The following is a 23,741-nucleotide window of genomic DNA, read 5'->3' on the forward strand; positions in this document are numbered from 1 at the left end:
GCAAACTCTGGCTAGCTAGTTTTAGTAGTTTTCCAGCAGGCAAACTAACTCCTATCAATCAAAGCAGTTTTAAACAAAAAAAAAGAAGCTAAAAAGACAAGGTTTGAAAGTAGCTGGCGATTGAATTTTGAAAGCAGTATGCAACATGATTCTATCTGTTTGTGTAAATTGGCAACTGTTTGCTGGCAAGGTAATTCTAAAAAATGATTGCTTTAAAAGTGAATACATTAAACAATTAACTAATGTTGCAGTTATTATTCCAACACTTCCATTCCTGACAAACAAACTTTTAAATTAGATAGTTTTGCAAGAAAAATGTAGTGAGACAAGCATCATGCAGTGCACAAGCCTTCTGCAGCTTTGGCTCTCTGCTCTCCCATTTGCTTTCCTGTGTTATGCTTCAGTGCTGATAGTTTACACTAGGTCCCCATTAGTGTCAGAAATGCTGGGTGATGCTCAGTTACTGAGATAAACAGAAGGGAGGAGTCAGTGTCTGTGTCTACAGTACAAGAGGTATTTTCTGGTGTGTGTGGTGTATGCTTGTATATTAAGTGTGTGTATGTGCTCATAATTGCTGTTGGTAAATTGAACCTAGCCAACCTGCCCATTTGCTTCTGTGTGATCACTTTTTTTCAGAGAACAAAGTTAGGCCAGTTATGCAGCTGGTTTCTGATTGGTTGGGGGCGGATGAGGCGGTACAAGGCATCTCTTAGTGAGGATCCCCAGACACTCTCAAATGCGCTGTGTCTATAGGGAGTACAGACAGATCCACCTCCTTCAAAGCCTGAGAGTTCTTCATGGACAGGAGGACTCGAACTGCAGCCAAGGACTTCTTCAGCCAAGATAACATACCAAATGAAATGTATTAGCTGTTAACAAATCAAAGATCAGTTTATTAAAGAAGTGAAGACTTGGAATCGTTGAACATAGTTCAAGAAGAGCAAGAAGATTTTGAAGAGATAAAGGAATTTTAGGGAAATTGTGGGATGTAAACAACAACAAGCATTACAATCTGGAGACGAAAAATGTATGTTTGTGCAAATTATCCTCAATATTCCCAAGCTACCTGGTGTGGTGAGGCAAGGAAAGCTAAGAGATCTTAGCAAGATAACAACGAGGATTGAGAGGCTTTGCATGTGCAGGGGTGTGGTATGAGGTGGCGAAACAGCTGAGAACCCAGAAACCTGCTGCTACCAAACAAAGCATCATGCCAACCCTGCTGCCAACCTGGCACAAGAGGACCCAGACTTCAGCAGGACAGACATTCCTGCTCTTATTCTTTGCCATCTTCAACCTTCAGGTAACTGTTGTTTTTAACGTTCAAAGACAAATTAGGCCTTTAAATTAATGTGCATTGAAGTCTTATTTAGCGTTGACCTTTGCAGTAAATCACATCATTTGTATTGTATAGTCCAAAATAATTCTTCATTTAAATTTATCGAGGCAATATCATATTTCTCATGAAACATTGCAAAGACCCTGATGTCAGATGAATGTGTAGGAATACAAAAATTGTAGCAGATTCTTTTTATTTTACATTTTTCTTTTCTCGTATGGAGTTTGGGTTACAGGAGGTCCCATTGCTCATATGTATTTGACAGTATTTACTTCTGAAAGTGGAACAACACAACACATTAGATCACAGAACACTTAGGTTTTGTGTAAATTATCTTTAATCTGTAACATTATAATTCAGTGAATTACCAGTGTTGAGAGTCTGAGGCTGGATTTGAAGCAAGGAGACAACAGAGAAGATATGGTTCTTGTCTTTCCTTCATTGGTGGTACTGGTCTTTACAGGGTCTGTTCTGTCAGCCTTGACACAGGTGGTGGATGAGCCACCAGCAGCTAAACGAACACAAGGGTTTGCAGAGTGCAACTACTCAATCACTGGTGTGTGATGATTGGTCATTTTTGGGAAAGAAAGGAAAGCTACGGTCATTGGTTCTGACACTGAATTATAAATAAAAGAGCTGGTAAATGTGATCTGAAGTTTTTCCATTTAAATAAAGAAAATTGTAATTTATTTGACTAATGAAAGTGAATTAAGGAATAATCATAATTCCAGCATTAATTAAAATATGAAAACTGTCAAGTACAGCAATCGTTTGTCTATTGACTGATAAAGAGTAAAGAGTGAGACGTTTTCGCATTGCACTAATGCAGAAAGCCAGGTTGACCTGTATCAATTGCAGATTCCAAAGAAAATGTCCCCTTTGTAAGTGAAGGTAGTTTACCCACCAAGTGGGTAAATACAAATACTGCAACATCCCTTCCACTCACCAAATCCATTCAGAAGCTGCAAATGCATGGAAATGGGTTGTACATACATGGAATTTGACTCCGGGTACACGTACGCTCTCAACGTACATACATATTTAAATTACAAATGACAGGATAAATATAAAGACATTAAAGACAACAATAGCAACATGTATGTACAATATAAACAAGAACAACAACAGTGAATTGGGGATGTAGTGCAGAAAGTGGTGATAGTGCAGATGGAGGTGTCTGATTAATTGTTCATCAGAGTGACGACCAGTGGGAAGAAGCTGTTCCTGTGTCTGGTGGTTTTGGCGTACAGTGCTCTGTAGTGCCTACCAGATGGGGAGGAGTTGGAACAGCTTGTGTCCAGGGTGTGAAGGGTCTGCAGTGATCTTTCCAGCCCGCTTCCTGACTCTGGAGGTGTACAAGTCCAGGATGGAGGGCAGGCTGGAACCAATAGTTCTCTCTGCAGACCTGACTATCCGTTGTAGTCTGTCTCTGTCCTGTTTGGTGGCTGATCCCAACCACACAGTAATTGAAGAACAGAGAACATACTGGATTATGGCGGAGTAGAACAGGATCAGCAGCTCCTGAGGCCGGTTGTACTTTCTGTGCTGGCGCAGGAAGTACAACCTCTGCTGGGCCTTTTTCCGGATGGTGTTGATGTTGGAGGCCCACTTCAGGTCCTGGGGGATTGTGGATCCTAGAAACCTGAAGGTCTCCACCGCAGACACAGTGCTCCTGTTGGGGGGCTCCTCCTGAAGTCCACTGTCGTCTCCACAGTTTTGGGCTTGTTCAGCTCCAGGTTGTTCTGACCACACCAGAGGACCAGCTGTTCAACCTCCCGTCTGTATGCAGACTCATCACCCTCTCACCTCCTCTCTGGCCTCGTCTGTTCTGTCAGCCCTCCCTTCAACTGACTCTCTCACTCATGCAGTCTAACTCTGCCACTGACACTCTCTACTCTGCCTTCCTCTCTTGATTCTCTCTGTCCTCTTACAACTCGAAAGGTCTGCAAGTCCTCTCCGGCTCCATGGCTGTCCGAACCGGTGCGCGCCGTGAGAGCCACTATGCGAGAATCGGAAAGGAAATGGCGAAAATCCAAACATGGCGACGACCTGCTCGCCTATCAATCTCTTCTCTCCTCCTTCTCCGCCTCTATCTCTGCAGACAAAAGCCTGTTCTACCAATCCAGAATCGAAAACTCTTTTTCTAACCCCAAAAAGCTCTTTATTTTTTCCAACCTCCTTGACCCCCCCTGGTCCCCCCCCCCCCTCCCTCCACCCTTCTACCAAGCCACTTTGTTGACTACTTCACAAAAAAGATAGACGACATACGCTCCTCATTTACTAATCCATCTTCTATAACTACACCTCCAGTAACTTCATCTTCTTCCCCCTCATTTTCCTCTTTTATCCCCCTGTCTCCCAATCAAGTTCTTACCTTGGTAACCTCTGCCCGCCGAACCACCTACCCCCTTGACCCCATCTCACATTCTCCAGGCTATTTCTCCCGACCTTCTTCCCTTTCTCACCCATCTTATTATTACCTCCCTCTCAACCGGCTGTTTCCCTAACTCTCTAAAGGAGGCAAGAGTCAACCCTCTCCTGAAGAAACCCACTCTCGACCCGTCTGAAGTCAACAACTACAGACCTGTCTCTCTCCTTCCTTTCCAAAACTCTAGAGCGAACTATCTTTAACCAAGTCTCCTCCTATCTCCACAGTAACAACCTTCTAGACCCTCACCAGTCTGGATTCAAGGCATGCCACTCAACAGAAACTGCCCTCCTTGCTGTCTCTGAGCAGCTTCACACTGCTAGAGCAGCCTCTCTCTCTCTCTCATCTGTCCTTATCCTTCTAGACCTTTCCACTGCCTTGGACACAGTGAACCACCAGATCCTTATTTCCTCCCTCCAGGACCTGGGTATCTCAGGCACCGCGCTCTCACTCTTCTCATCCTACCTCACTTACCGGGTAACCTGGAGAGTATCTGTCTGAGCCTTGTCCTCTGACTACTGGAGTCCCTCAGGGCTCAGTCCTGGGTCCTCTTCTCTCTGTACACCAACTCTCTCGGCTCTGTCATTCGCTCGCATGGCTTCACCTACCACAGCTACGCTGACAACACCCAATTGATCCTCTCGTTTCCCCAATCTGAAACACAGGTAGCAGCACAAATCTCTGCCTGTCTGACTGACATCTCTCAGTGGATGTCCGCACACCACCTGAAAATTAACCCGGACAAGACTGAACTTCTCTTCCTTCCAGGAAAAGGCTCTCCCGCCCACAACCTGACAATTACCTTCAACAACTCAGTGTTGGCTCCGACTCCGACTGCCAGGAACCTCGGTGTGACACTCAACAGTCAACTCTCCCTGACTGCCTACATTACCGCAATAACACACTCCTGTAGTTACATGCTGTACAACATCAGGAGAATACGACCTCTTCTCACTCAGAAGGCGGCACAGGTTCTGGTCCAGGCTCTGGTCATCCTACTATAACTCCCTCCTGGCAGGTCTACCTGCTAATGCCATTCGACCGCTACAGCTCATCCAGAATGCAGCGGCTCGATTGGTCTTCAACCTCCCGAAATTTACCCACACTACTCCGCTCCTCCGCGACCTTCACTGGTTACCGGTGGCCGCCCGCATCCGCTTCAAAACATTGGTACTTGCGTACCGTGCTGCGAACAGATCGGGTCCGGTCTATATCCAGGACATTGTCGAACCGTACACCCCAGCTCGTTCACGTCTCTCGGCTTCTGCCAATCGGCTTGTAGCTCCGTCACTACGAGCTAAACACTCAAAGTCACGACTGTTTGCCGTGCTGGCTCCTCATTGGTGGAACGAGCTCCCCATTGACATCAGGACAGCAGAAAGTCTCTACATCTTCTGTCACAAACTAAAAACGCATCTTTTTCAACTATACCTTGTATAGGGAAGGTAGCGCCGTAGTAGCACTTTAGTAGCACTTAAATGGCTCTTACTGATAGCACTTTGTAGTTTAACTTTAGTGAAGAAATTGTACTTGCTTGATTCTTGTTGTTCTGAGTTTGGACTAATGCACTTATTGTAAGTCGCTTTGGATAAAAGCGTCAGCTAAATGACATGTAATCACCGTTCCTGATGAGGCCAATGATCGTTGTGTCGTCTGCGAACTTCAGGAGTTTAACAGACGGGTCCCCTAAGGTGCAGTCGTTGGTGTAGAGGGAGAAGAGCAGTGGGAGATAGACGCTGATAGACGGTGCTGGATGTGATTTTTCCCAGCCTCACCTGCTGCGTCCTGTCTTTCAAAGTTGGTGATCCACTGACAGGTGGAGGCAGGCACCCTGAGTTGGGAGAGTTTATGGTGAAGTACCTCCGGGATGATGGTGTTGAACGCTGAGCTGAAGTCCACAAACAGTACCCTTGCGTATGTCCCTGGGGAGTCGAGGTGTTGCAGCACATGGTGCAGTCCCATGTTGACTGCATCATCCACCGACTGGTTTGCCCGGTAGGCAAACTGTCAACACCAGTCTCTCAAAGGATTTCATGACCACAGACGTCAGGGCGACGGGCCTGTAATCATTCAATCCTGTGATGAAGGATTTCTTGAGGACCGGGATGATCATGGAGCGCCTGAAGCATGATGGGACTTCACACAGCTCCAGTGATCAGTTGAAGATCTGGGGGCCAGCTGGTCGGCACAGACTTTCAGGCAGGAGGGGGACACACCGTCTGGGTCTCCTGTAGTTCGTGAGTACTTCCAGGCCTCTCCAAACTGACGAGGGGTCGTTGGCTGAAAAACTTTTTTCCAGTTTTCCAGTGTAGCTCTTCTTAGCTACCTTGATCTCCCTCGTCAGGGTGTTTCTGGCCTGGTTGTACAGAGGCCTGTCTCCACCTCTGTAGGCCTCGTCTTTAGCCCGACGAAGCTGCCTGAGTCTTTCAGTGAACCAGGGTTTATTGTTGTTCTATGTGCAGAAGGCTTTAGTCGGCACACACATGTCCTCACAAAAACTAATGTATGATGTCACAGTGTCAGTGAGCTCATCCAGGTCTATAGCAGCAGCCTCAAAAACACTGCCAGAATGAATGAGGAAAACTCCAGCGGTGAATACAATTGTTTGCAGTCTATTAAATGTGTTTCCAAGTGAGGGCTGCATGATTCCTTTAGCCCTATGACATCTGTACACCAACCTTCGTTGATATAAAAGCAGATTCCGCCTCCCCTCGTTACGCGGTCCGCTCGGAGGAGTTGGAAGCCCAGCAGATGTAGAGCGCTGTCCGGGATATGCGCACCGAGCCAGGTTTCAGTGAAGCACAGAGCGGCAGATCTGCTAAAGTCCATGTTTGCTTTGTTTAGGAGCAGCAGCTCATCCATCTTGTTCTCCAGAGAGCGGACATTCGCCAGGTGGATGGACGGGAGCGCAGTTCGTTTTAACAAGCTCTCCTGCACGCTTTTCCCGTCGGAATCTCCGGCCAATTCCGAGAAGAGCCGGTGCTCCTGCAACCGGAATCTTTGTGAAGCTTTCCGGTTCAATGAAAAGCGGTGAAAAAGTTTGATCAGTCGATTGACAGAAGTTTAAAAGTTCCTCCCTGTGAGGGTTCGGTTGTTCTGGACCCAAGCGCAGACACGGGGAGGCAAGGTTGGGTGGAGGTAAACTTTATTGTACAGAACCGGGAGAGCGTAGATGGAGTGGTGAGGTGGCTTGAGCTGCGGCTGCTGAGCGGAAGTGCAGGTACGGGATTCCTGGGCATAGGGAACAGGGGTTAGCAGGAAAACACAAGCAAAATGCAAAGTAAGTTTCTTAGTGAAGCCGAGAGTCGAAGTACCACTGGAAATGGTGCAATAATCTGGCAACTGGAGAGAGGGAAGCCAGAGTGTTTTAATAGGGAGGACTTGATGATTTGATTGGAGTAAGGTGCCGGAGATGACGTGCAGGTGTGGAGATGATTGCCAGTTGCCGGAAGCCACGCCCACGAGACACACACACAGACACGTAACTGAATGTGATCAGAGAGGGAGAGCTGGAAACGAGACAAGCAAACAAAAACAGAAAAAGTACGAGAGAGCGCAGTACCGAGGCAGCCATCTGCGGCGCCATCTTGTTCAGTATAATCTGTATAAATCAGTTCAGTATAATCTGTATAATCTTTATTGAGCATTTCTAGCTATACCTACGAAAAAGTAACTGTAAGCACCGTAATGTGTGGGTATCCCACAAAATAATTGTGTATGTAAATAATCATGAACGAGGAAGTATTTAGACCTCAAAAGCACACAAAAGGCTGGCATGAAAAGAGTGACTCAACAAACAGACATCGTTTAGCTTGGAGACGGCTGTCTCTTACCATATCAAACGAGAAGTCAATGTTGACACGTAACTTGCATACTTCAGTAACGGCACTTCCGTAATTGTAACCCAAATCTTTTCCTCAACCTAACTAATGTTGTTTCCTAAACATAAATACGTTGTCTATGACCTATTCCTAAAACCTAAACCTGACCAGGTGGTTTTGTTGCCTGAACCTAATTGTTGTAAAAGACAAGCATAATTTGTCTTGTGTGTGTGTGTCGAGGGTTAAGGGTATCATGTTGCGTAATCCACAAGGACTAACACAAAGCGGACCCCAGCCCCAGTCGGTCCACGATGACTATGCGCACGTCTGCGTAGTTGTGCCGGGGTAGCACCAGTGCTGCTGTCTGCGCCTCCATATATATATTGGGGAGATACACAATCAAAAACATCCATTGCAGCTGAGGTTAATTACACCACCTACCAGCACAGTTACCAGAATCACTCCCTCACCCTTCCCCCTCTGCAGCTGAGCCTAACCACATCCCACCACCACAACGAGATATTCATCTTTGAAAATGTGATTTATATTAAAGTAACTTCAATGTTATTACATGTACACTTTAATTTCAACATTCTTTTAAATTATTAGGGTCAGATTATTAAAATAAGTTTATCTCACTTTTTAAATCTTAATGCAGGTAACAGGCTCTGTGCTTGAAAGTCTAATAGCTAAACGGACTGAATACTGGGAGGAATGCAACAGAACTTTGGCGACAAGGGCACTCCCAGAAACTGGTGAGCCTTCAGTCAAGTGTTTTAATGTTAATTATCTTGATTGTTATTACCTTTTGTGAAAACTTGTTTATTCTTGTTTTACAGGACTCCACTGTAAAGGATCCTTTGACATGTTTGTGTGTTGGCCCTCTTCATCTCCTGGGAATGTGTCTGTCCCCTGTCCTTCTTACTTACCATGGATCAGTGAGGACAATGTCATGTTTTACCACTTCACTCATTTATTGAAGTCACAAATAAAAAAAAGAATGTTATTGAAGCTTTGGTGTTTGAAAATGCTTTGGTCGAGAATTTAACATCTCAGCAACAATTGGATGGATTTCCATGGAATTTGGATATGTATGGACTATGGATAACCTTCGGCAGAGCAACAGAGGAGGATTCCTCTATCAGGATGGACAGAATAGATGTCATGTGTACAGGATGAACAACATAACACACACACACAACACATACAATGCATATGACAGGATGTTGGTATAATGATATTCATATTTAGCTCAGTACAGCAGACACTTTCAAATGGTTCCTTAATGATCAGTGCAGCCTTCCAAAAAGATTTAACACCACAATGAAGTTTTAACAATCATGTACAAGAAGTGACAATACCTATTCAATTCAGGATTTAGCTGTATAATAATGTAAATGCGACAACAAAAAACAGAAAGAATTATTCTCACAGAAGTAACCATGCATATCAATATGTCCTTCAATTACCTACAGACGGCTCTAGGAGGGCACATCGAGAATGCTTAGTAAATGGGAGATGGCGACAGAGGGAGAATTCCTCAGAGACCTGGAGGGATGACTTAGAATGTAAGGAGGACCATTATTTCAAAGACAAGGTGAGGAGGATAGTGTAAAATACATAGTTTCTGCTCCCCCCCTTGAGGCTGAAAATATCTTTCTTTATTAGTTACTTATTACTTTGTGTGTGTGTGTGTGTGTGTGTGTGTGTGTGTGTGTGTGTGTGTGTGTGTGTGTGTGTGTGTGTGTGTGTGTGTGTGTGTGTATAGGAGGATGAAATGCTTCGCCAGACAGTCCTCAGGCTCATCTCTGTCATTGGCTATTCCTTGTCCTTGTCATCTCTCTTTATTGCTACTCTTCTGATGGGCATGTTAAGGTCAGTAGCACGGGGTAGAGTTGTTTTTGATGGTCAGACAATCAACATAATATAATTTGGAGATGGGGCAGATTTGCAATAACATCACCAAAGTAGATACTAAGATCTGAGAAAATGGTGTTGACAATTTCTGACAAGGCAGCAAATATGCCGTTTAATGGTAAATGGACTTGCACTGGTGCAATATGCCACCTGCCCATCAGGATATGATGTTTGTTTCCTGGCCATAAGGGGGCCACCAGCAAAAGTCTGTGGCCCTGCTGAAGAGTAGTAGTTGGCAAGATCAGAGAAAATGGGGGGTTGTGGGGGGGGGGGGTGCATAAAGAAGACCTTCTGGCCATGTGTGAGCCAGGGCCTCTTGACCAAGAGGACCAGTACTCTCCCTCAAGGAGGACCGATGGGGGCAGTGGGCCAACACCTCTGCTCTTAGGCAAGAGATCCACGTCCGCCCTGCCGAAAAGACCCCAGATGATATGCCCCACCTATGGATGAAGCCGCTACTCCCCCGATGGAGGCTTGTGACGGAGTGAATCTGCGCCATGGTTTCGTTCTCCTGGTTGATACATCGCCCGAAAACTGGTCAGGCGAGGGGCTAAGAAGGGCACGAGACATCTGTAGCAGATCTGCAGACTTAGTCCCCCCCCCCCCCCTGGTGGTTCATATGAAAACGCGATTGAGATGTTGTCTGACCGAACAAGTACATACTTCCCTCTCAAGTATGGCAGGAACTGTTTGAGCGCTAGGTGCACGGTCTGTGGCTCCAGAACATTCAGCATTGAGAATAGAACTGTCTTTTGGGAAGTCCTGTTCTGCCACACTGCGCCCCACCCTGAGAGGAAGGAGTCTGTTGTGACTACCTCCCGGTGGGGTGTGGACCACACCCATGGGGATACCCTCTGACAGGTATGCTCTCATCCTCTACGGGGATAAAGCAAGAAGGCACCGCTGTGACACCTACTGTCCTGTGCCTGTGGCCAAGGGTGCCCAGGTGAAGGCTGTTAAGCTGTGTACCGATTGGGCTTGAGGGCACCTGGCATCCAGTCTCTTTGGGGAAAAAAATCTGAGGGACACAATAGTCGGCTAAATGGAAGGTGCCAGTGTTCGGCCATCTAACTTAAGATGCGAGAGAGCATGCGTACAACTCCTTCAGATATTCTTAGGAGGGATGGATAGAAAAGATAGCAAGGGCGGGAACACGTCTGAAGAAAGCACTAGCAGGCAGGGGTTCCGACTGCCCTATGTCCAACTGCTGGCATGCCAGTGTCCGAATGAAGGACCCCATGGAGTAGTCGACTGCCTTCTCCAAAGGCCCATGAGCTGAGGAACGAGAGGCAGGCCCAGAAGCCTGGGAGGGCCGCTCGTTACTGTATTCGATAAAGAGATTGGCTGTCCCAGATAACGTCCTCCTCTGGGACCGGCTCAGCCGTGGGTGGATCTGATACCTTAATCCTCCCTGCACTAGGGTAGAGGGTCAGGAGAAGCGACTTCCTCTGAGCCAGTTCGGCGGTCAGCAGATCCACTCTAGAAGCCAGCACGTCGGACCTAGTCCTATTGAGGGGAGCGCCGGGATTTGAAACGGGTAGGTTGGGCTGGATCCAGCAGCCCTGAAGTGGGAGGTCAACCTCACCCCTCAGGTGTTCCACCTCTGCCAATCTAGTGGTCCTTACTGCACAAGGCATGATGTCGCAGTTCATGCACGGGCTCTCTCTCGGGTGCTCGAGGCCAAGACAAGGGGGGAGGGCAAAGGTCATGGCCGTCTTCAGGCTGGAGAGGAACCATACAGGTCCTACAGATTGATAGTTAGATACGGACTCTGGAGGGTCTCCCACTAATTGATGTGGGCTACTCAGTCAGTCTGAGCGGTGGACGCTCTGCTGGCGCTCTGCTTGAGCGGGAGCACTCTGTTACTGTGGAAACCTCATCATGCTTTTCAGTCTCACCAATGCCCCTGCAGTTTTCCAAATCTTGATCAATAATGCCCTCCGGGACATGCTCAACCGTCAAGGCGGAGAAATGTGAGTTTCATGTGTCAAGCTTCTTGGCTTCATTATCCAGCAGGGTGAGGTGAGGGCAGATTCTGCAACGGTTAAGGCAGTGGTTGAGTGGGCTATGCCCACCACTCGCAAACAGCTAAGACAGAAAGACATTTAAACTTTTATTGATTCCTGTGGGGAAATTCTTCTTTGCATTTGACCCATCCTTAGTTATTAAGGAGCAGAGGGCTGCAGTGAAGCCCAGGGAGCAACTGGGGGTTCATTGTCTTGCTCAAGGACACTTTGACATGCAAAAAATTGGAAGAGCGGGGATTGAACAAGGTACCTTGTGGTTACGGGACAACCACTCTCCCCACTGAGGTACAGCCGACCCACCCTACGACAGTTCCTTGGGTTTGCTAATTTCTACGGACGGAGGCAGACTCTGCTTTTGCCACCCTGAAGAGACTATTCACTTCTGCCCCGGTGTTACTTCACCCAGATCCCTCTCTACAGTTCGTGGTGGAGGAATATGCCTCGGATTCGGGGCTGTCCTCTCTTAGCGGGTCCCTCAGGATCAGAAGCTGTACCCCGGCGCTTTCTTTTCCCGGCGTTTTTCACCTGCGGATCACAACTACGATGTGGGTAACTGAGAGCTATTGCCGTTGTTTCTGTCTTTGGAGGAGTGGAGGGACTGGTTGGAGGGAGCAGAACAACCGTTCATAGTTTGGACTGACTACAGAAACCTGTCTTACCTTCGCTCTGCCAAGAGGTTAAACTTCCGCCAGGCTCGGTGGGCTTTGTTCCTTGGAAGGTTCAAATTCACCCTCACCTACCGCCCTGGTTCACGTAACACCAAACCCGATGCCCTTTTACGTCAGTCCACCACAAAGAAGCTCACCCTCGAGCCTGAAACCATCCCCTCTCCCTCCCGTGTGGTCGTTGCGGTCACATGGGGAGTTGAGTCTCTCGTCCAGGAGGCCCAGTGCTCCCATCCAGACTCAGGCAACAGTCCCCCTAACCGTCTGTTTGTGCCTGACACCGTCCGACAAGTCTTACAGTGGGGGCATTCCACTAGGTTGGCCTGCCACCCTGGGTTCCACTGCACTCTCGCTTTCATAAGACAACAGTTCTGGTGGCCTTCCATGTCCCAAGACACCCGTGCCTTCATTTCATCCTGATCAGTCTGTTGCGTCCTTTGCCACTTCATTCCCCTCCCCAAATTGCCTTCTGTCACCGAAACTGCTAGTCTCCTGATCCTTCTTGTCTTCTGACTCCACGACATTCCCCAGTACATTGTGTCGGATCGAGGACCACCGTTTTCTTCTCGGGTCTTGAAAGCCTTCTGACAAGCCCTGGTTACTACCGCCAGTCTTTCCTCGGTATACCACCCCCAGGCTAATGGCCAGATGGAGCGGGAAAAAACAGGATTTGGAGACAGCATTACATTGTGTCACTGCTCGCCACCTGTCCTCCTGGTCCACACACTTGCCGTGGGTTGAGTATGGCCAGAACCTCCTGACCAGTGCCGCCACAGGCATGTCCCCCTTCATGGCCTCCTTGGGATACCAACCGCCCCTGTTTCCAGTCCAGGAGGAGGAAGTGGCTGTGCCCTCCGTTCAAGCAGGCCTTCGTAGGTGCCTGTGGTTAGGGGGGAGGTCCGGTCTGCGCTCCTCCATTCGGTTGCCCACGCCTGGCCGACTGGCGCCGAATCCCTGCACCCATCTATCGCCCGGGTCAGAAAGTGCGGCTCTCTTTGCGGGACTTACCCTTTCAGGTTGAGTCCTGCAAACTGGCACCCCGCTTCATTGGTACCTATGAGGTTGATAGAATCATCAATCCCTGTGCGGTCCGGCTCAAACTCCCATCCTCATTAAAGGTGCACCCATGTTTCCCTACTCTAACTGGTGACCTCCAGTCCCTTGTCCCCCTCACCGCTCTGCCTGCACTCACCTCCTGGCCTACCATTTCATTAGTGTTCTGTCAATAAAACCTATTACCTTCACCCAACCTTACCGTCCCTGTGTCTGCACTTGGGTCCGGCCAAGCCCGAACCCTTACGAGTATATTGAAATTGGAGATGTACAAACTTGAAAGGAGTACTAAAGCATTTATTGTGGAAGCTACAATGACAATTAAACAGCTATTTCACTTGTCATGATGCTACTTCTATTAGACATTCTAACGGACAATCAATAAGGCATGGGACAGACAGGCTAGCTTTAACAATACAATATAATGCATGGTCTCACAGTACCGAACATTACCCACTAGAAATAGGGGGCATATATAGACTACGAGGATGATAAATCCCTATAAATAAAATGATAAAAAAGAAGAAATGCTTCCTGGTCCATGTTTAGTGTACGTTGATCATTTCATTCCCTCTTATGTCATGACATATACCTTCAGTAATGTCTTTACAGTTGCACAGGAAATATGGATTATTGCCGTTCTCAAACTAACCTATTTTTGCTTACAAGGAAGCTCCACTGTACCAGGAACTACATACACATGAATCTGTTTGTGTCATTCATCCTGAGAGCCATGGCTGTCATCTCCAAGGAAATTGTATTATACATCATGTATTCCAAGCTACCCAAGGACGATCCGGGATGGAACTTTTATTCAATCTCTGCGGTAAAAAATATACTGGCCTATTATTCACATATTAGCAGATATTTGCTTGTGCTGAGCCTTTCTGATTCTCTAACCAGAACTGATTCTGTGTACAGAACAGCACTTGTAAATTTACCAAAGCAGTTTGAATCAGCAACACTAACTTACAATATTTCTCAACAGATAGCATTGCTTTGTAAATTTTCCAAAGTTTGTATGGAATACTTTGTGGCCTGTAACTACTTCTGGCTCTTGGTGGAGGCCATTTTCCTCCACACGCTGCTCTTCACAGCTGTGCTGACCAAGCGACATCTCCTGAAGAAATACATGCTGCTAGGATGGGGTAACTTAACACATTTTCACTCCATCGCTGCTTGGTCATTGGGCCTTACCTTTCAAACCATGACGCTCTAGTGTCTGTTTTGGATGTGTCGGAGACGGTGTGTCATTTTCTGCTTATTAGTGTCTTTTCAAAATAAAATGTTTGTTCACAGAAAACCTTCAGTTTCCATTTGTTATATGCACATAGTTTAAAATAAACTTAAAATGTAGGTTTACTTCATTTTAGCTTTTATTTGGGTAGGTTTAGAGAATACGATTGTGGTATGGGTTAAAGAGAGTTTGTTTGTTAAATAAAATAATGTTTTTTACCAATGTTGACTTGGTTTTTACACGGGACCCAAAGTAGTCTTCTTGGTGAAGGTCCTGTATACTGTGACCCTGAAGGGCGCTGACCAAGTGTCGTTATTTGACGAGTTAGGAGTAACAACTTTATGCTTTATCAAAATAAGGCATAAAGGAATTGTTTTATGTGTAAGTGTGTGTGAGTATATTAAACATGTGGGCATCTTGTGCTTTTTTTACTTTTCAGGGACACCTATTTTGTTTGTAACACCATGGACAGTGGTCAAGGTTTTATATGAAAACACAGAGTAAGTGTTTTATTACATACTTCACAACAAACAAATTAACTAAATTATTTCAAATGTTTCCCATTTACTTACTTTTTACAATCATTTTATTCTTTAGATGCTGGTCAATTGTGAACAGATGGTTCTGGTGGATAATAAGGGGCCCAATTACTTTATCGGTGCTTGTAAGTGATTTCTGAACCTAATCTTGAAAGCCTTTATGAGAACCATGTACAGTTATTCAACCTTAAGTTCACGTTAGTTACAGATCCATCATTTTAATCCCGTAAATCTTGTTTTATTGGTGCCAGCGATCAAGTAAATGCATTTCCTTTAAATCTAACCTAGATTTGTGTTGCAGGTTATTTTCTTCCTATTCATCAAGATTCTTATGCTGCTGTTGTCCAAGCTGAAAGCAGATCAGGTCACATTTACAGACTACAGATACAGGTATTTGTCCCTGCCTTGTCCCTAAATGCTTCCAAATTCAAATGTTAGGAAACATGTTTGACCTTGGGTGCCAATTAGTATATATAAACAGTACATTAGGTTTCTGGTCAAACATTTAAATGACAATCATTCCATGTATAGCACAAATTCAAATGTCACACATTTCAGGTATGTCACATAAATGTCACCATAGAAAGAAAGCTTGTGAATAATATGGCTTACTTTGCTCTCTATTTTGTCCTTTAAATTATGTGCCACTATATATTTAGCAAACTCCCTACCCCTACCGTCTTAAAAGTCTATAATTATTCACAGCTGTACTTTTGTTATGTCCTTCAGCTTGGCGAGAGCAACATTGGTACTGATTCCTCTGCTGGGAATCCACGAAGTGGTCTTCACTGTGCTGATAGATGAATGTGTGGAGGGCAGCAGTCGCTACGCCAGGAACTTTATCAACCTCACTCTCAGCTCGTTTCAGGTAACACCTGTAATGTTAATTACATACATAGCAAGTTTATTTTGTTCAAATTCAAAATTAACTATAATTTGTATCCCTTTTTAGGGATTCTTGGTTGCTCTGCTGTACTGTTTTGCTAATGGAGAGGTATATTTCTTCAGCATTTACTGTATTTTTCATAGATGTTGTATGAATTGGAAGCTCAGTCATTTTTGGTTTTGTCATCATTTGTTGGATTGGGAATTTGAAGCTGGATATTAATATTCTCTATATTAAAAGGGACAGTTCGCAGAAATCAAAAATACATCAACAGATATTGTTATCAGTTATCTAGGAGCTTCTCCTCAGAGCATTTTAGCCTTGTTAAGCTAAATGTGTTGGTTTTGGACCTCAAGCTAAGCTGGCAGGGAGTCGTTTTTGGAAAAAACCTTCACATAAACCAACTTTATGGTACCCGCTCATCACCAGATGGCAAACAGATAGAGTTAGCAACTAGCTAGGTACAATTTTAGAGCATTTAGCAGCTAAAGACTAACATATTGTTCTCATGAGCAAAGCAGCAAGCAGCAAACCAACAGGCAAAAGAAGAGAGCATTTAGCAGCTAAACATTTTATTTCAGAGTTGGAGAGTGGAATATTATACTTCATTCATTTGGTGACCATTTTGTTTAGGTGTCTATCTGTTAAATAGACTTACATGAACAGTGTTTAATATTTAGTGATATACAGTATTGTGGTGAGTTGCAGACTGTAGTCAGCTAAATACCCTTTTGCACACCCCTCCCTTTACAAGCGTGTCGGAGAACCACAATGACATTCAGGAAGGGATAGATATCTTAATAATAATAATACATTTATTTATATAGCACCAGGGTTTACAACGTGCTCTACATAGAAGCAAGGTAAAAACATAACATCAATACAAGTAAACATTTCAGAAAATACATGAGGCAAAGGAGACAATGCCATATAGGCAATGAACACAATAGAGGAATAGAAAATTACAAATACAAAATAAAGCAGAACAGACAAACTAAAATAGGGGACCCAAAGAACTGCATAAAAGGACGACATCTTGGAGTGTACCAGTCCGGTTTTGGGGAGTGGAGTCAGCAGGAAGAGTAGAGGGTGGTGGGGGAGCTGTAACAGTTCCTAATTTCGTTGCCACTAAAGCCGGCCAGCAAGAGACCGTCGGCCAGCCAGCAAGAGACTGTCGGCTAGCCAGCCAACGCCAGTTGTCCAGGATTGTCCAGGCGGCAGCGGTGAAGAGCATCCAGCAGGGAGTCGGCTGGCTCGTTGGTAGCCGCCGGCCAGCAAGAGACTGTCGGCTAGCCAGCCAACGCCAGTTGACCAGATCGCAGTGGTGGAGAGCAGGAGCCAACGGCAATCACAAAATAAAAAATAATCCAAGATTTGGAGAATAATTAAGTCAGAAGAATAGCTACACTGTTAAATAACATTTTAAATAATTTAAATGAATGTTAAATTGTAAAAAAGGTAGAAAAAAAACAAATAAAAACAGTCCTAGACGGAGCGGCGTTAAGTTTCGCCAGCGTCCCCGCTGCCAGGACTACACATTAAGGAGCTACTCTTATTATTACTCGTTCTTTTTACTCACTAAATAATTGCTTTTAAAAACACATTTATTCAGAACAGGATTAGAATTTAATTTACTTTTAGAACCCTATTGTTTCTAGAACAGCAATAGTAATGTTGCTACTTTGATGTAAACATTACTTTAGCTGTTCTAGAAACAATATCCTGTTATAGTTAAAATGAATATAAAGTAATTACTAGCTCATTGGAAACTACTCTAAAATATCAATAGAATATATAACATTCCTGAGTGAAGTAAAACGTGAAAGATTCTCTCGAGCCAGTGTTCAGTTTGTCCGTTCTCGGATGCTGTTGAAACATGGTGGTGCAAGATGGCAGACTCCATGAAAAAAGACCTGCTCCCAATGTAGATATAAATGGCGCTTTCTAAGCAATCAACAACATAACGAGTCATAGCTCAGATGATTATACACTAATGAAAAGGTTTAAAATATATATATATATTTTTAGTTTCTGCCAATTAACCTCTTATATGTTACACACTGTTCCTTTAACATGTATTCATATAACTGGCGACAATTCTCTTTGTACGGGAATTTAGGTCCAAGCTGAACTAAAGAAGCGCTGGCAACTGTTCCTGTTTAGCAACCATTTCCAGGTCAGGAGCTGTTTTTGGTGCGTACCCCTCAAGTACCTGTGGAAGTGCACTCGAGGGCGCCGTCCACAGTGCTCTCGGCAGAGTGACTCCTATGAAGAGGGCGGTACCTCCACAACACATCCACACCTGCTTCAGGTGGCCATACATGAAGCAGCTGCAAGACTTGGACTAGGAGAGGTTAAAGGTCAGGGTTTGAAGGGCTGTGACACAACAGGGCTTGACTTTCTCAACAGGAAGCGCCTGTCCAGTAGTGATGGGGAGATGACACTAGGGGAGACCATGGAGGAAAGCCAATTCTGATCCCCTTTAGCTTGTTGGGACTTTTAGTATATTTTATGATATAAGTGCATATATAACTGCTAAATCATATGGGTCTCAATACCCTGACCGATAAATGTGCCCTGTATTAAAATCTAGACCCTTCTTATGGTTTTCATGGTAAATGATAAATGGACCTTTATAGTGCTTTTCTAGTCTTCTCACCACTAAAAGCGATTCAATAATACTTGTCATCATTTGCCCATTTAAGTGTCTTGCCGAAGGACAACAGGGTATGTATTCCCAAATAAAGCAACCATTTATAGTTGACACAAAAACAATCCTGTGGTCCCTGTGAGTAGTTACCAAGTGCCCATTTAGCAGGGAATAGGCAGAATACATGGTTGGTGACTAGTTGTTGAGCTAAGGTCGAACACTTCAATCATAATATTATTTTGTTCTCAGATTTGACATAAGATCCGAGTTCATGCCCATCCAGGATCATGTCATGGCTTGCTAGCAAGCTCATTACCGTGGTCATTGGTGTGATGATGTCACATTTGCAACATTACAATAAGACAAGTATTTGTACAATCAACCCCTGTCTAAAAACAGAGGAGGGTTAACATAAATAAAAATGGCTGGTGCTACACAGCTAATAAGTTATGATAGCCTCCTCAATTGTGGACTCTCCGGTTTTAGGTTTTTTCAAAGTTCAGCATTGTCAGGATGGTTTGCAGGCACACATTTCTGTATCAAAGTTCACCAAAGTTCAAGTCACATAGATTAAATTCTACATCCATCCATCCATCCATTATCACCCGCTTATCCGGGGTCGGGTCGCGGTGGCAGCAGGTTCAGCAGGCCGACCCAGGCTTCCCTCTAACCCGCAACACTTTCCAGCTCATTCTGGGGGATCCCGATGCGCTCCAAGGCCAGCTGGGAGATATAATCCCTCCAGCGTGTCCTCGGTCTTCCCCGGGGCCTCCTACCAGTTGGACGTGCCCGGAAAACCTCTAATGGGAGGCGTCCAGGAGGCATCCTGACTAGATGCCCGAACCACCTCAGCTGACTCCTTTCGACACGAAGGAGCAGCGACTCGACTCCAAGCTCCCCCTGATGTCCGAGCTCCTTACCCTATCTCTAAGGCTGAGCCCGGCCACCCTACGGAGGAAGCTCATTTTGGCCGCTTGTATCCGAGATCTCGTTCTTTCGGTCACGACCCAGAGTTCGTGACCATAGGTGAGGGTTGGAACGTAGACCGACCAGTAAATGGAGAGCTTTGCCTTCCGGCTCTGCTCCCTCTTCACCAAGACGGACCGGTACAGCGCCTGTTTTACTGCTGCAGCCGCACCGATCCGCCTGTCGATCTCCCGCTCCACCTTACCCTCACTCGTGAACAAGACCCCGAGATACTTGAACTCCTTCGCTTGGGGCAGGCAGTTTGCCCCCACCTGGAGGGAGCAATCCGCCGGTTTCCGGCAGAGCACCATGGCCTCAGATTTGGAGGTGCTAACTCTCATCCCTGCCGCTTCGCACTCGTCTGCAAAACGCCCCAGTGAATGCTGGAGGTCACGGTCCGAGGAGGCAAACAGGACCACATCATCCGCGAACAGCAGAGAGCCTAACCCTAACCCCCCACAAAAACCCCCGAGGGACCCGGTCAAAAGCCTTCTCCAGGTCTACAAAGCACATGTAAACTGGTTGGGCAAACTCCCAGGACCCCTCCAGTAATCTTGCGAGGGTAAAGAGCTGGTCCACTGTTCAACGACCGGGACGGAATCCGCACTGTTCGTCTTGAATCCGAGGTTCGACAAGCGGTTGGAGCCTCCTCTCCAGCACCCTGGCATAAGCTTTTCCCGTGAGGCTGAGCAGTGTGATACCACGATAGTCCGGTCCCCCTTCTTGCAGATGGGAACTACCACCCCGGTCTGCCAGTCCATGGGCACTGTTCCCGACCCCCATGCGACACTGAAAAGGCGTGTCAACCAAGACAGCCCAACAATGTCCAGCGCTTTCAGCATCTCAGGGCGGATCTCATCCACCCCTGGCGCCTTGCCACCAAGGAGCTTTTTGACTACCTTAGCGACCTCTGCCAGGGATATGGGTGAAACCACCCCAAAGTCTTTCTGGCGCTGCCCCCTCTCCGGGGGACATGTTGGCCGGGTTTAGGAGTTCCTCAAAGTGCTCTTTCCACCGCCCGACGATGTCCCCAGTCCGGGTCAGCAGTTCCCCCCCCTGCTGAGAACAGCCTGGGGTAGACCCTGCTTTCCCTTCCTGAGCCGTCTGTGTCCACCACCGGGTTCTCGGGTTGCCGCCACGACAGGCACCGATGACCTTCCGGCCACAGCCCCGAGCAGCCGTGTCCACAATAGAGGCTTTGAACAAGGTCCACTTGGATTCCATGTCCCCAGCCTCCCTCGGGATTTGTGAGAAGTTCTTCCGGAGGTGGGAGTTGAAGACCTCCCGGACAGGATCCTCTGCCAGACGTTCCCAGTTCACCCTCACTACACGTTTGGGCTTGCCAGGTCTTTCTAGCCGACTCCCCCGCTATCTGATCCAACTCACCACCAGGTGATGATCAGTTGACAGCTCTGCTCCTCTCTTCACCCGAGTGTCCAAGACATACGGCCGCAGATCAGATGATACGATTACAAAGTATTGATCTCCGGCCTAAGGTGTTCTGGTACCAGGTACACTTATGAGCCACCTTATGTTCAGATCGGGTTCAGATCGGGCAAGCCGTTCCTCCCAATCACGCCCCGCCAGGTTTCTCTGTCATTGCCCACGTGAGCGTTGAAGTCTCTCAGGAGAACTATGAACAAACAACAGTCAGAGCCTTACTCCTCGCAACCCGTAGGCGCAGGGAGGTGACCCTCTCGTTCCCTGGGGAAAACTCCAACACAGCGGCGCTCAGCCGGGGGCTCGTGAGTATCCCCACTCCTGCCCGGCACCTCTCACCCTGGGCAACTCCAGAAAAGGACAAAGTCCAACCCTTCTCCAGGAGCTTGGTTCCAGAGCCCACGCTCTGCGTGGAGGTGAGCCCAACTATATCTAGCTGGTACCGCTCCACCTCCTGCACCAGCTCCGGCTCTTTCCCCGCTAGTGAGGTGAGGTTCCACGTCCCTAGAGCTAGTCTATGCCGCCGGCGATCGGCCCGCCCAGGTCTCCCGCCTGGCCCGCTGCCCGGTCTAAATAGCACCCAACCCCGATAATTCTCCCTGCGGGTAGTGGGTCCACAGGGTGACTGCTGCTCCATAGTGTTTTTTCGGGCTGAGCCCGACCGGGCCCCATGTGCGAAAGCCCGGCCACCAGACGCTCGCCGACGAGCTCCCCTCCTGGGTCTGGCTCCGGGAGGGTGCCCCGGTTTCCCTTGTTCGGGCAGGGTAGCTTCAGTCCGTGGGCTGCTATTCATCAGGGTTTATTGAAGATTAAATTCTCCTGAAAGCGAATTCACCGATCACTGAGATGATTAAAAAACTTGTTTTGCTGCAAGATTTAACTATTTAAAATGGTGGACTTTTTGATCTCTGATTGGCCTGTGCAAATATTGAAGTTCCCATGAATAGTCTACCGTGTGCACTGTAATATCACAGGGTTCTAGTGATATAACTTCTTCTTTATGTTTTTTTGGTTTGTTGCATTTGTTATGCAGTGTGCTTTGCTTTGCAGTTTGAATACTTATAGTCATCAGCAACATTTGTAATGTGATTATATAAAGCAGAAATTGGAACAAGAAAATCATACCAAATTAATATTGTGAATCTTTCATAAGGATCATGTGCAACCAATGTGTGGCTGAATTCTGTAACCATTTTAACAAAGTGAACATTTGCATTGTAAAACATATAGCAGAGATTCATGTACAACTTACAAAAGCATTGAAAGCTGCTAATAATATTTTTAATTAAAAGTAAATGAAATGGCACTGTTTCTCTCTCATTTCCTGCATGTCCAACATAATTAAATAAACTCATAATATAACCTCTGAAAAAGATACAAATTAGTTTGCCACCCCATAGTGAGTATGATGGCTTTACTTAGCCTGGCCATCCCTATGGAAATTGTCTGGCTCCACCACTGAAAGCGGTTTCTCTTTCTAGGTTTTATTTACCACACCACTGCTAGGGGGCATTATAAAATGCATGAACAAGGACAAATTTCAAAGGCAATATGCTTGTGTTAAAAGGTGTGCATTAAGAAAGGACACAAGCACCAACATGGTCAGAGCAAAGGACCTATTCTTGTTTTTTATTATTATTACAACCCAAGCTGAGCTGTGAAAGCCCTATTGAAGGGTTAGGGGGTTAGGGGTTTGATAGACCAATTAATTCAATTCAATTCAGTTTATTTTATACAGCCCAATATCACAAATTACAAATTTGCCTCAGAGGGCTTTACAATCTGTACACATACGACATGTCCCAGGACCTCACATCGGATCAGAAAAACTCCCAAATAATAGAAAAAAAACTTTTACAGGGAAAAAGGAAGAAACCTTCAGGACAGCAACAGAGGAGGATCCCCCTTCCCGGATGGACAGATGCAATAGATGTCATGTGTACAGAATGAACAGCATTACAGAGTTACATAAACACATTCAATGAATATGACAGACTTCATGAATGGACCTCCACAGTCCATGAAACAGAAGGAGGTAGAGAGGGGGGGGCGCATCAGCAGGGGCCATGGCGCATCGCAGGGCGAAGGCAGGAGGCCGGCTCACCAAGCAGGAGGCATCAGACACAGCCAGGTCCAATGGACCCTATGAGACTCCGGGGAGGAAGCAGAGTTAGTAAGGTGCAATGGAGAGATGTAAATTCATCCATAAGTAGAAAGAGAAGAGGAGATAGCTGCTCAGTGTATCCTAAAACATCCCCAGCAGCCTATAAGCTTATGCAGCATATCTAGGGGCTGGACCAGGGCAAACCTGATTCATCCCTAACTATAAGCACTGTTAAAGAGGAACGTCTTAAGTCTATTCTTAAATGAGGTGACTGTGTCTGCCTCCTGGACTGAAAGTGGAAGCTGGTTCCATAAAAGAGGAGCTTGATAATTGAAGGCTCTGGCTCCCATCCTAATTTTTAAGACTCTAGAAACCACGAGTAGCCCGCATTTAGTGAGCGCAGCTCTCTAGTGGAGCAATATGGTACTACAAGCTCCTTAAGACATGATGGTGCATCACCAATCAAGGCTTTGTAGGTGAGGAGAATTTTAAATGTGATTCATGATTTTACAGGGAGCCAGTGCAGAGCAGCTAATACAGGAGTGATGTGATCTCTTTTCTTAGTTGTTGTGAGTACACGAGCTGCTGCATTCTGGTATAACTGGAGGGACTTAAGAGACTTATTAGAGCAGCCTGATAATAAGGAGTTGCAGTAATCCAGTCTAGAAGTAA

At 46.2% G+C, this 23,741-nt stretch overlaps 1 protein-coding gene across 1 annotated transcript; it reads left to right on the forward strand.

Moving 5' to 3' along the window:
- Nucleotides 1–1,207: 1,207 nt before the first annotated feature.
- LOC117739175 (glucagon-like peptide 2 receptor) lies at nucleotides 1,208–18,385 on the forward strand. The gene is made up of 13 exons (XM_034545471.1): nucleotides 1,208–1,300; nucleotides 8,244–8,340; nucleotides 8,425–8,539; nucleotides 9,071–9,182; nucleotides 9,354–9,460; nucleotides 13,917–14,073; nucleotides 14,236–14,395; nucleotides 14,924–14,984; nucleotides 15,082–15,148; nucleotides 15,325–15,413; nucleotides 15,753–15,891; nucleotides 15,976–16,017; nucleotides 18,029–18,385. The coding sequence occupies exons 1-13, from the start codon at nucleotides 1,208–1,210 to the stop codon at nucleotides 18,383–18,385; spliced, it is 1,596 nt and encodes a 531-aa protein (XP_034401362.1).
- Nucleotides 18,386–23,741: the final 5,356 nt, after the last annotated feature.

Source organism: Cyclopterus lumpus, chromosome 11 (genome assembly GCF_009769545.1).
Source record: "Cyclopterus lumpus isolate fCycLum1 chromosome 11, fCycLum1.pri, whole genome shotgun sequence".
Classification (NCBI taxonomy): Eukaryota; Metazoa; Chordata; class Actinopteri; order Perciformes; family Cyclopteridae; genus Cyclopterus; species Cyclopterus lumpus.

Excerpts from the sequence above, each read along its gene's own strand:
- LOC117739175 (XM_034545471.1), top strand. The coding sequence starts at position 1,208 with ATGCCAACCCTGCTGCCAACCTGGCACAAGAGGACCCAGACTTCAGCA. Across the intron at positions 8,341-8,424 it reads AAGGGCACTCCCAGAAACTG|GACTCCACTGTAAAGGATCC; the intron begins GTGAGCCTTCAG and ends CTTGTTTTACAG. Across the intron at positions 15,892-15,975 it reads TCACTCTCAGCTCGTTTCAG|GGATTCTTGGTTGCTCTGCT; the intron begins GTAACACCTGTA and ends ATCCCTTTTTAG.